The sequence below is a fragment of the Alligator mississippiensis genome, chromosome 15 (genome assembly GCF_030867095.1).
Source record: "Alligator mississippiensis isolate rAllMis1 chromosome 15, rAllMis1, whole genome shotgun sequence".
Taxonomy (NCBI): Eukaryota; Metazoa; Chordata; order Crocodylia; family Alligatoridae; genus Alligator; species Alligator mississippiensis.
This window is the reverse complement of record NC_081838.1, coordinates 5,563,417-5,576,239: the sequence shown is the minus strand read 5'-3', so window position 1 is coordinate 5,576,239 and position 12,823 is coordinate 5,563,417. Positions and strand designations below refer to the sequence as shown.

At 49.8% G+C, this 12,823-nt stretch overlaps 1 protein-coding gene across 1 annotated transcript in view; it reads left to right on the top strand.

Annotated features, from left to right (window-relative positions):
* LOC109285707 (uncharacterized) overlaps window positions 1-12,823 on the top strand; it is a 45,342-nt gene that overhangs the window by 17,435 nt on the left and 15,084 nt on the right. Inside the window, exons 14-21 of the mRNA XM_059719041.1 lie at window positions 187-284; window positions 2,118-2,175; window positions 5,785-5,848; window positions 6,840-6,943; window positions 9,798-9,895; window positions 10,670-10,721; window positions 10,895-10,958; window positions 12,430-12,533. Coding sequence (XP_059575024.1) covers window positions 187-284; window positions 2,118-2,175; window positions 5,785-5,848; window positions 6,840-6,943; window positions 9,798-9,895; window positions 10,670-10,721; window positions 10,895-10,958; window positions 12,430-12,533 — 642 coding nt within the window. The remainder of the gene's footprint in view (window positions 1-186; window positions 285-2,117; window positions 2,176-5,784; window positions 5,849-6,839; window positions 6,944-9,797; window positions 9,896-10,669; window positions 10,722-10,894; window positions 10,959-12,429; window positions 12,534-12,823) is intronic.

The window sequence follows — 12,823 nt, the reverse complement described above, 5'->3', positions numbered from 1 at the left end:
CCTGTTGACTGGACATTGCCAAAGGACTTCAGCATGCAGCGGGACTGGTCCAGCGTTGTATGGGAAGGGGTTCCAGCCTGCTTAAGCAATGGACATGCACGTGGACTTAGTATATGTAGGGGGTCGGTCCATTAGAAGAAGTTCTGACAGCCTTTTCTCCTCTTCCTGTGTCTTGCTGTGCAAAAGTACTCAAGCCTCCTCCAGGGAGCTGCTCAAGGCTAGTGGCCACGGGGAAGGACCCATTTGCGGAGTAGGAGTGCCTCCGTTTGTGACACGAAGGATTGGTGAGTGTGGGTGTATTCCTCCAGTAGGTCTGTATTGCAGATACATACAGGCATAAACAAGTAGGCCCTCTTCAATTAGCACCGAAGGTGCTAATTGAATTATGTGGGTGGACAATGAAATGGGTGAGTGGGGCAGGAAGATGTGTGGGGACCACCGGTCTGCCTATTCTAACCTCATGGGGTAAATTAGAGCAACAAAGCACTGTTTAATTTTGGGCACGCTGCCTTGGTTTAGGTTGCCCCAGCACAGGCACATGGACTGGTTCTGCCCATCAGCTGCCCCGGGGCAGGTTCCTGCCCACTGTTGCTTCCCTGCAGGATCATGTGCCCCTACCCATAGTTTGTGGTAGGAAAGGTTTGCCAGATTTACTACACCCGCTCACCTTCTTATTGTAGCTTATGTCAACTGCCTGAATAAAATAAACTGGCTGATACAGTTGCTCTGTACCCATGAGTTTTTGTTGGAGTAAAAATATTGTGAAAGCCTATCCTTAAGGAACACTGTAATATCGACTGTGAAGAGTAGACCTGGCTCAAGTTGATGGAGTACGTGGTTTGTGGGTAGCCAGGGAAGGAAAAGGTTGAGCTTATACCGTTGTATAGTCAGGTGGGAAGGGACCTCAGCAATACCTCCTGATACCATAGAAATGACCTTGAGGAAAAATGCTTAGGTTTATTTATAACTTGTATAACTTATACACATACACTCCTAAAGTTTTACCGTATCTAAGATCGTATCTTAGATTTACCGTATCTAAGATCGTATCTAAGATCCTCTTCTCTATAGATGGACAGACAGACATATCTGTCAAGAACACAGAAAGGAGAATCAAGACAAGAATAGAAAGAAGACAATTTCATTTTTGAGTGGATAGAAAAGAAAAGAAACTGCTTCTATATAGAGGCTGAGAAAATAAAACAAGACTTTATTGAATTGAAGATATTTGATATACTAGCTTTACCTCTGGGATACTTATTAAAGCAGATTTATGTATAACCCTAAATCTGATGACCAGTACTTCCTTGTAGAGCCTTGTGATACATCCCATTTGTGAATACTCTGTGGTGGGAGAATTGTCAGAAACAAAAAAAAGGATTTTTGAGGGTGATGTCTCTTAGTGAACAAATTGCATGGTTCAGCTAGATTTCAACAAGCTTTCCCAATGAAAAAATCCTTGGCTCTTGCATATTTCTTGTGGCTCCAGTATCACTCCAGTACAAGCAGAACGTATCAGTTAATTATCTCTTTTGTGGCTAATGAGAAATTTAGCTTTTTTTTTATTCAGTTATTTTTCTATGTAGCTGCCTCCCTGGCAAGTTGAAAAGTTGGTGTGCAACTTTTGGCAGTTTTCTCATGAAAGAATGGGCCGCTGGAGATGTGTTTTGAAAGCAGGTTAGTCTTTCAACTCCAGCTGTTCAACTTCAAGTAATAATCCGGTCCTCTCTCATTACATATTATAATTCTGCTGGTTAGGTTTGTAGCAGCGGGTGCCCTTTCTTTTCTACTTGCCATACGTAGTCATGAAACTACGGACAGTTTTTTGAAATAGTTAAGAGTCCGCATTGGAAGCTTCTTCAGAAAACACTGAGGCACGGGAAAATGCACCAGCTTTACCCTTTAGGGAAATTGTCTGAATTGGCCAGGGAGCAAGATCTGTCATAACCCCCCCGGCAGCAATATGTGGTTAGAGCACAATCTATTTCCTGTGTAAGCAAGGAGCCGAGAGTCAGACATAGCTCACGGTCTAACCTATGAATGGGTGGTCCCCATGCTGGTACCAGTCTGAAAGGTGACTTTTATTGATAGTTTCTTTTTCTCGTCCTTCCACGCAGGTAGCAGAGGTCCTGAGACCGAGACCCTGCTTGGGCCTGGAGGAAAGGGTGCGAGCAGGTAGGAAATCTCTGTTTGTCCTTCTGCGCCTGGCTCACAGTATCTGCCTAGAAGAAGGCCTGGAGGAAAGGGTGTAGAGCGTAATCCGGAGGGGCAGACACACATCCATTGGGAGCAGTTTCAAAAGGGGAAGGTTTTAGCGGGGAACAGCTGCTACATTCACATTGTTTAAGGATGGGAGAGAGACATACGAGGTAGCAAAACTCACTGTCATCCAGGGGTAAGTGGCACAAGGGGCAAAAGGAGGTTTTGTTCCATTTGTATCATTCTCCTCTCCTTCCCGCATCACAAGGAGAACAACGCAGCTACTGCCCTTCCTGCCCTCCTGCCTCTGTGCCCTCTTCACGCAGTTAGACATTTCATAGATTTCATAGACATTAGGGCTGGAAGGGACCTCGGAAGATCATCGAGTCCAGCCCCCTGCCCAAAGGGCAGGAAGTCAGCTGGGGTCATAGGATCCCAGCAAGATAAGCATCCAGTTTGCTCTTGAAGGTGTTCAATGTAGGCGCTTGAACCACCTCCGGACATGTTCCCCTGCTGCAGGCTCGGGAGCTAAAAAAAAGCCCGCTGCTACATCATCTCTTTATTTCCACCCACTGCTTTTTTCAAAGTGTAAACCGCCGGCTGGTCAGGAGGAAAAAGCCCAGTTCTTAATCTAAAAGTCTCCGGGGTAGAAGCATTTTGGTCTGTCACCAGATACCCATAAGGTTTTTTAGTAGCATCATCAAAAGCTTCTAGGAAGAACGAGGTCTTGCCCAGGTGCATCTGCCTTGCCAGGGATACCACCTGTAGCTTATTCCTGGGATTTTGAAACAGAACTATGTATTTTGTGTTGAGGGTAATGATGCAACTCTCTTTTGTCCCTTGACAGAAAACGTTTTGAATGATATATATGATGCTAAGAGTCCTATGATGCAAAGTCTGGAAGGGAAGCATTTGTGGGGTCCTATAATGGGTCCCCAGGGTAACTACCATCACCCCCAGTCTCAGGAGGAGCGGAAGCTTTTGTGGGATTTCCAGGATCACCATCACTAGGGGTCACTTACTGTTCCTCAACAGGCACTTAGCCCTTTGGACTGTCATATTTAAGAAGGCTCTGACTTTTTGCCTCTTGTGCCACTTACCCCTGAGATTATTACCTCCTCCCTGTGCAAAATGTGTGCTTTTGCTCCGACAATATTAAAAGCAACCTGCAAACTCTTTCTGCAATGTATGCATTTGCCTGCACCCCCAGTTGGCCACTTCTTTTTGTTCCAACACCAGTCGTGATCTTTCGAAGCAAGATGGGCACAATAATTATGATCTTTCAAAATCAGATGGCAGTGCTCATCCTGAGACTTCTCTGATGTACATTCACAGTCAGTACTGAGTTTCTTATTCACAGGTCCCAAAGCACCAGCTTTAATTAATTAAGTGTTCAGTGTAGGGTACCAGAGGCTCGTCCTCTTCATGGTTCACTCCATGGAAAGCAGAATTTGGGTCTTCAGTCCAGTGAATATGGTTTATCATCGCCGCACCCTGAGCAAAATGTTTCTCAGGGAGGCACAGAGAGTCCATAGAGTACCCTAATGCAATAACTGCTTTTAGACCACTTTCCATACACAGCTCAGTACAAAGTTCCCAAATTGTCTGGTTTATCGCCTCATCTGTCCAGTCCGCACACTCATAGCTTCCTTGTCCTGGTACAGCTAGGAGACAGCCCACACAGTCTTCAAAAGTCTCTTTCTCAAGCAATATTTCAGTATGCCGTAGGAACAAACACGGATAAGAGATTTCATGAGGCTTTTATGTTCCTGCCGCGAGACGGGTCCTATTCGTTCAGTCCCTAGTCGCCTTCTAAAGGTGACAGCATCTTCTTCTGAAACACCAGACCTCTGCTTGTCACAAAACCAGTTTCTCTTTTCCAATACAGCGGTTACAGGTTTGTTGATGTGCTGTCGTTCTGGTGGCATTAGAAAGGCTTCATCAAGCTGCAGAGGGATTTCAAAGGAAAAGCTCTAATTAGCTTCTGTTTAAGGAGTGCATAGCTAGTTCCTGCCCCATCAGGGTCCCCCCAAAACCCCTACCACCAACTCCCCTTAGGGCACCCACACCCACGGTACAAGTCACTCACCAGTGCCCCTGTTCCCTCGGAGATGTCTTCTTCTCCCGCCGCGTCCGGCACAAGCCACCCCCTTCTCCAGAATCCGCAGCATCTCCTCTGGGCCTTGGGCATCTCAGGCAACGCTTGGATTTGGGGGCTACTCTCCTTGATCTCCCCCTCCTCAGAACTATCATTACAGTTGCATTTCCTTGGCAGGCATCTTTCATGCCTTGGTGGTAAGGCAGGAGCCAAGGGCCTCACTGGTGTAGTGTAAGAATCCCGATTCGCTTCCTGCAAAGAGATTACATAGTTAACACAGATCCACCCTGTTACCATAGAAAGCTGCTCCTTCCAAAAAAATCTAGAGCAATGCCCTTGGGGTTCAACTTTTCCACCACTTCCATACTTTGCTGGTGGCTCTGATGCAGGCCATTGGTGGTGGTGGGGGGGGGGGGGGTGTCCACCATGGTCCCCAGACCTGTTTTAGGAGTCTGGGAATCTGTCTCCACCACTGAGCTCTTATCCATAGCACGGCACAGCGATGTCTGAACAGTGTCTGAGGCTTCCACAGCGTAAGAATCCATACTTGCTTCTGTCTGCATGAGCGTGGTCCCAGAAGACACATGGCCTGGTTTGCAGGGTCTCCCAACAGGATTTAGAAAAGAGGCATGCCAGGGACTTCCAGCTTAGGTCTCACCTCTATACTTGCTCCAATTGGTTCGGCGCCATTCTTGGGGGGGGTCTGATGCCCCTGAAACCCCCCACCTTGCAGATTGGTCGAGGGGAGCCGGGCAAATTGTTAGAGGGGTCACAACCCTTCGCTACCTGATAGCCCGTGCCCGTGGCTCACACACAACCTAGTGGGGGCTGAACTTCTGGCGTCCCAGGGTGGGCCGTGCAGCTTGCTGGGTGGTGTTTCCCAGTCAAGAAGCGTGCCCTCTGATGTCACGGGGGCATGCAACGGGGCACCAGGGGTTTCTGGGACCAAGATGATGCCCAGCATGGCTGCCAGGAGGGTGGGACTTCTGATGTCACGGGGCCTGTGACGGGGCAGCAGGGGATTTTGGGGCCAACATGGCAGCCAGCATGGGGGCCTGGGGGGTGAGACCTCTGATGTTACAAACCATGTGATAGGGGCAGGGGGTCTGGGACCATCATGGCGAACAACGCAGCGGCCATGGGCTAGGATGGCCACGGGGCAGGACTTCTGGTGTCGAGATGGTGGGTAAGGGGGCAGGGCAAGGGGGTGGAGTATCTATCAGGGGGTGGGGCTTAAAATTTGACAAGAGGTGTACCCATTATATACTGGTAGTCACCCCTTTTGGGAGTGGCTTTTCCAGTTCCCTTTCTTCCTTCTTCCCTAGTGTCTCCTGCAGAGCATCGGTCAACTCTTGGTCTTCTCCCCCAGTACTAAGGCATGAGCTGTGTTGGCCCCATAGAAGCAGCTCCCAGGGCCCTCTCATACCTCCAACCCCAAAGCATATTGTCAATGTGTGTGGTTTGAAACCCCCATTTCTCTGTCCTAGAGATCGGAGCCCACTCAGACCCTCCCCAGAACGTGGAATGACAGCCGGACAGACACACCGAGGGGTAAGCTTGGGATCCCCACGTGTTTCCTCTTTGGACAAACTTGTATCTCATAGCTAAACTGCATTGTCAGCCATTAGCTGTGCACTTCCTTACTGGATCACATCCCTGAGGCCCTCTGCCACTCTTGTGCTGATGCTACGTGGCTTTTGTAGGTTTGCGGTGGCTTGAACGGCATCTACAGAAAGAGAGACACTCTTGCGACTCTGGGCTTCTCCATGGGCTGGTCCAACTCTCTTGGTTTTCTGGTCTCCTCATGGAGCCTGCAGTGTAAATGGGTGCAGCTGCAGAGACCAAGACAGGGATGATGCACTCCAGCAACATCAAGCCCCTTTTCTCCTGGCCACCAGCTTCATAGTTTCAGTAGATCTGAAGTTTCCAGCTGCTGGGGAGCTGTGCTTTTTTTGGACATCTGTGAACTGCCACCCCCCCTTGCCTGCACCCGGGGACATGGCCACACGCTACTCAGCAGCACCCTGCCCTGCATGCATGCTGTGCCCTCTCATGGGCATACAAAAATAACAAATGAAGTAAAATGCCATTATTGCAGCACATTGCCACCACTCTCATGGCACAGTAGTCTCTGAGAGTCTGTGCCCGTGGGTCTACCTGTTCACTCCTGCCAGATCCCTCGGTGCCTCACTCTTTCTCCTTAGGCCCAGTCAGCCCCACTCCCAAAAAAACCATTGCAAAACCAAAGCATTGCCAAGTGGACTTACTCTCCCCCAGTGAAATTAAATATTATGTACTGGGAAGGCAATCACTGAGCAGCCTCTACGGCCTGGTGCCAGGCCCAGGCTGCCATCTCCTCCTCTGGGGAAAAGCGCCTCTAAGTGTGGTACTTAATCAAACCATTGACAGCACCAATTGCCATCAATACAGGCTCACACTGAACCCTACAAAGTGTTCCCCAGCAGAGCTGCAGGCTAGACCTCAGCCCACTTTGCTTTTTTTCATCACAGCTTTAACAGGGCTTTTTTTTCCCTTCCCTTAGGGTATTCCAAGAGCGGAGAGAGAGAAATACATGCTCCCACTGATATTTCTGAAGCGAAAGCATGCTAGAAACCAGTCTGATGCCATATCTGGAAACCACTTCAAGTAATTACTGATCATTTCTGTTTGTAGTAAAATGGCTTGAAATATGTCAGATGTCTCTTTTTGGAGAGGTCAAGGGCAAATGAGCTTTTAACAGAGAACCCTGGACTTGCTGTAGTGCAAGAACTCCTCATTGTTCAGAGTCCCGTTGACTGGACATTGTCAAAGGACTTCGGTGCTGAGACCTCCTCTGAACCTGCTGCAGTGCCTGCAGTTGTGTCACAGTGCAACATCTCTGTGGCCCTTACAGAGGCTTAAATAGTGCAGCCAGGACACTTGGCAGAGTACAGAGAGTGAATTGTAGGCATCTTTCTCTTCTCAGTTTCTTTTCCAAGCCTCTGTTATTTCTGCATTAGGGAAACTCTTCCCCTTAGAGCCATGCCTACAACCTTCGGACAGGAGCAGTAAAATGTGAGATCCAAGCCTCAACTTGGGTTTCATTCAGACAAGGGAGTTCTCCAAACCTGCAACCCAATGCAGGTGGAAGCAGACATGATGTCTGAAGTGTTTCCCACTGCAGACTAAGGGGCACCCGTCCTGGGCACGGGTTTCAAGGGGGTGCCAGAAGAGTGCCCAAGGAAGCCTATGCCGTGGAGCTTGCTGCAGCTGCTGCATAGGCACTGATGCTGTAGCAGCAATCTGAGCCCGGAGCAGTTTGCAGCCCTGAGTCCCTGCCAGGTTGCCAGGTGCCAAGCAGCAGTGGCCGGGGTCCTGGGTGAGGTTAGACTTGCTCAGATCTCCCCTCTGCACAGCATCCTCCTTCCCCCTCTGCTCTGCCCGGGGCACTGGCATTGTGAGATCCACCTCTGATCTCACAGTGCAGCTCTTGCTTTGGTGCGGAGGCGAGGAGTAGTGAGAAGGGGAGATGTGTGCTTTGGGAGAGCAGGCAGGAGAGCACTTGCCCTGTGCAGGGGTGTGGTTGGGAAGGCAGAGCACTACAGGATGCTGGAGGACCCAGGGATCCCCTGGCATGCTCTGAAGCACGTGCTTATACAGGAAGCCTTTAATTTTGAACCGCTGTTTCCTGTGGGGTTAGTTCTGCTGCATTTCTGCCACTTCCGGAGCTCATCAAAGGGCCCGTGCAGCTGCCTGCCTTGCCCTGTCAGGTGTTTCAGATCTTACACCTGTCCACACCCCTTCAACACTAGTGGAAGCAAACCCTGCCGGGTGAGCTGTTGCTCTGTCAATGCAGTGCAGTTAGTGGGGCCAACCTTCTTGGCAGCTGTGCTACAGATTAAGCCATGTGCCTGCACCCAGTGTCACTCCAGTTCCCTTCCCCTGCCCACCCTGCTGCTCTGCTTCTTGCTCCCTGCCCAATCTGCTGTGTGCTGCAGACAGAGGCTGCCCTTTGGCATGCATGTCACAGATTGGGCCCCCGATGAAACTCTGCCACTATGCCCGTGCACTGTGTTGATATCACTTACTGAAGAATCCTACCAGATCTGCATGGCTATGCTGGTCCAAAAATGCACAGGCCAGAGCTAACTGGAGTTGGATGTTAGAAGGACAAAAGAAGTGAGAACTGACTGGCTGAGGCAGAGAAAGAATCATTGTGTAGATTTGTTAATGTTTCCCTGCATGTCGCACCGCCCACTTAATATGAGCATCTGCCAGAAAAAGGAGTGAAGAGATGAACTTGGCACGTGATCTTTCGGGAACGGTGCTTGTGCCAAAAAACTTTAGCTCCCTTTTCCTTTTCTGTGAGGACAACATGCAAAGCCTCCATCTGACTTTTGTATCTGAAGTAGGCAAACCCTCCTTGCAGCATAATGTCCATATATCCTTCTGCTGCTTGAGGGTAGAGAAAGAGAATAGCTAAAACAGACAAAACCAAAATCTCAGTACTTATATCATTTGATGAGTAGTCATGACAGAGTGGCATACTAGCCACTTCTTGTTCTCCCCTGGCCTTCAAGATGTAATGAAGATCCAGGGGAGCTACAAGTCTGGTGCAAAGCATATGACAAGATAGTTACCCCTGGAAAAGGAGTTAATGACCTGATCAGGTTTTAGATGGGACAGAAAGAAAACTGGATTGTCCCAGAGAATGAAACAAGGCGACTCTTCAGTGAATTTCATATTACTGTGGTTGTGTGTGGGGGGGGGGGGGGAACCCTTAGGGCATGCAAAGTCCAGCCCATGGGCCAGATCGGGCCCTTGGTGGACTCCGTTTCCCAGCAGCCCCTACCCACGTCACTGCAGCCAGTTTCCATGGAGACCCAGGAGCAGCGGTGGTGGCGTGGGACCAGGTTTTCCATGGCAAGGCATGCAGCTGGGTGGGGAACTGCTCCAGGGCTGGGATCCTGTGGTAGGGACAGCATGGTCTGGATCCAGAGCAGAGCTGGGATCTGCTGCCCACATGCAGCAGATCACAGCATAGCCATGTCCACCAGCATAGCCATGCTGGGCAGGGGTGCGAAGGCAGCAAATTGCAGCTCTGCCCTGGCTCCAGACCAAGCTGTCACCACTGCGTGACCCCAGTCCCAGCCCTGGAGCAGCTCCCTTCCCAGCCATGCGCCTTGCCAGCGCTGCTGGGGCCGGTCTCCATGGAAACCCTGGACCCACACTGTCAGGGCGCTGCTGCTCCTGAGGTCTCCATGGAAACCGGCAACACGAGCAGCAGTGGCTGGGAAATGGACCTGACCCACCATGTTGCCCACCCCCTCCTGTCAACCATGTGATGGACTCACGCCCCATCTCTTGGGATGGCTGGGAGACGAATGCAGAGTTGTGCTGGAAGGGATTCCAGGATGCCCACACACTTTGCACATCTCGGTTACTTAATATATGTAAGGGCTGTTTTCAAAGATCGTTCTGACAGACGTTTCTCCTCTTGTCGAATCTTGCTGTGCAAAAGTACTCAAGCGCTCTCCAGGGAACCATTCAGGGCTGGTAGCCATGGGGAAGGACCCGGCGAAGGAGCAGGAGTGCCTCCACTTGCAACACTAAGGACAGGTGAGTATGTGTATTGTGGAAAAGGTTTGCTGGATTTGCTATACAGTCCACCTTCTCTTTCCAGTTTGCATCAGTTCCCTGAATAAGAAACTGTCTTGTACGGTTGCTCAGTACCTGAGGTCTTTGCTGGGGTAAAAATATTGTTAAAACCTACCCATAGTGAACGCTCTAGAGTAGCAGCCGTGAAGTTTAGACCTGGCTGACATTGTTTCCTACATAGCTACCTCTCTAGAAAACTGAACACTTTGGTGTCTAACTTAAAGCACCTTTTGTGTGGGAGAATGAGCCACTGAAAATGTCTTGAAAGCGGGTTACTCCCACGGTTCCCAACCTTGGGGTTGCAGTGAGAAAATGGGGTTGCAAAAGCACACAACAGTGGCAACTGATTACGACGAAAATCACAGAAAAAAAGTGGGCAATGGTGGGTTTCCCCTTGCAGGTTGGGGGGAGCTGGCAGGAGGGCGATCAGGCGGGGGTTGCCATGTTCATGTGCATGTGCCAAGAGCCTTTATGGGAAGGTCCTTCAGAACACGAGGGTGCACAGGAGAATTCACTACATCCTATGGTGAGATGTCTAAACTTGCCCTAGAGCAAAAGCTCCCATAAAGTCACCCTGGCAGCAACATTTGGTCAGAGCAGCATCTGCCTCCTGAATCAGCGATGGGCTGAGAGTCAGAGGCTGCTCACAATCAAACCTGTGAATGAGATGTTCCCACGCTGGCACCATTTGGAAGATGACTCTGTTTTAAATGTGTTTCTTGTCTTTCCATGCAGGTAGCAGAGGTCCTGAAGCTGAGGTTGGGTCTGGAGGAAAGCGTGCAAGAAGGTAGGAAATCTCTTTTGGCTTTGTCCTTGCGTGCCAGGCTTTCAGCACCTGTCTAGGAGAAGGCAGAAATCTTAATGGTTTTGAGTATAATCCTGAGGGGTGGACACCCGAAAGCTGATTTGTCAGAAGTCCAATGTATCTGGTTTGAAACATGACCTGTTTCTTTATCCTAGAGAATGGAGTCCATGCAGAAGCGCTGCAGGCCCTGGCATGACAGCTGGACAGACGAACAGAGGGGTAAGTGCAGGATCCCTGCGTGTCTCCACTTAAGACATATTTGTCTCTTGGAGTTTAATGGTGCTTGCAACCATAACTTGTGCCTACCTCACCTGAGGGCATCACTGTTGAAAGCTGCTTTTCTTATACCTGTGGTGGGTGGCCTGTGTAGGAATGTGGCCATTTGAATGGGAAATACTGGAGGAGAATGGCCCTTGTGACTCTGGACTTCGCAGCGTGCTGATCCAAACCACTCTGTGCTGTATTCTGATCAGCAGCTGACCTGTAAACTTTTAATGCATGGAGCATATAGTGTCATTGCAGAAAACAAGACAGGCAATGATGCTCCCTAGCAAAAAGTGTGCTCCTAAGGTTGCTTTCTTTAACAAAGAAGAGCCGAGATGGATGTTTCGGAGCAGGTGTCATTTGGGTCAGGCCTGGCCTCTGCTTCATCTGGCAGGCCCACTATACTTGAGGTGGAAGCAGAGAGATTCCCAAGTGCTGGAAGGGATGGACTTCTCAGTGCACAGAAGTAATGTGTCCTTCTCCTTTACCTGTCTGAACTGGTAGATCCTAAAGGAGCAACCGTGAAAAGGTTTTTAAGGTTATAGCAGACCAGCAGTTTTCAACAGCAGTTCCCTGAATCTGCCATGGCTGAAAGGGATCCTTAGTTATATGGAAACTGCTTCAAATTGAGCAAAGACCTGTACAGTTCCTGGCAGTAGTTTGTGTCCTTCGTTACACCTCTTTTGAGGTGAAGCTCTGCCTTGGGATTTCCAAAGTGGAAGCCTTCTTTGGTGTTCGTTTCCTGAAGGACCTCGCTGACTTAGCCACGGTGTCGCTTCTCAAGGGCCAAGTCTCTGGCTTGACACCCTGCCTCATCGCTGGCCCTAGTTTCCCCAGCAATCCATCACCTCCCTCCCTCCCCACAGCCCACCCGCTTTGGAGAGCTCCTTCTTTGTGGACAGCGCCGAGGAAGCAGGGTGTTTGTCCTTGGAACAGGAGAGCTTGGATCGCTGACCTGTAAAACAGCACAGCAAGCAAACCGCCTTCATGGTGCCACTGCAGTTTGCTCTGCCCTTCCCCAGTCTCTGTTCTTCACTCTGTCCCGCTGCTGCTCCCCTTTCTCTGTCCCCAGCTGCCTCAAAGCCTCACTTTTGCCTCATGACCACTCAGCCAGGCTCACAACAAAACCATTACAAAATCAGAGTATCAGCCTGGGGGCTAACACTCCCCCAGTCAAATTAAATATTACGTTCATGGGGAGCAGCCAGGGAGCAATCTCTGAGGCCTGCTGCCAGGTGAAGACTGCCATCACATCTGTGGGGAAAGGGCACCTAGATGTGGTTACTATGGGTGGCACCAATTCATGTCAACACATGCTTATGTTGAGTCCCACAAAGTGTTCCCCTGCAGAGCTGCGGGCTAGACCTCAGCTCACTTGGCTTCTTTCATCACGGCTTTAACAGGGCTTTTTTTCCCCTTCCCTTAGGGTTTTCCAAGAGAGGAGAAAGAGAAGTACAAGCTCCCACTGATATTTCTGAAGCGAAAGCATGCTAGAAACCAGTCCACTGCCATAGCTGGAAACCACTGCAAGTAAGTACTGATCACTACTATTACTATTTAGAGGGCTGGAAAGTGTCAGACTTCTCTTTTGGGAGAGGCCAAGGAAAGTGATCTTTTGACTGGGGACCTGGGTGCTCCTGCAAATGGCCCATGAAAGAACTGGTCCATTTTATTCAGAATCCCATCAACTGCATGTTGTCAAGAGATTTAAACATGGAGCCTGCATCCGAACCAGCTACAGTTCATGCAGTTGTCATATACATGGCCCTTAAAGAGGCTCCAATTATCGGACAAGGGGTACAAAGGATGAGCCATGGGAG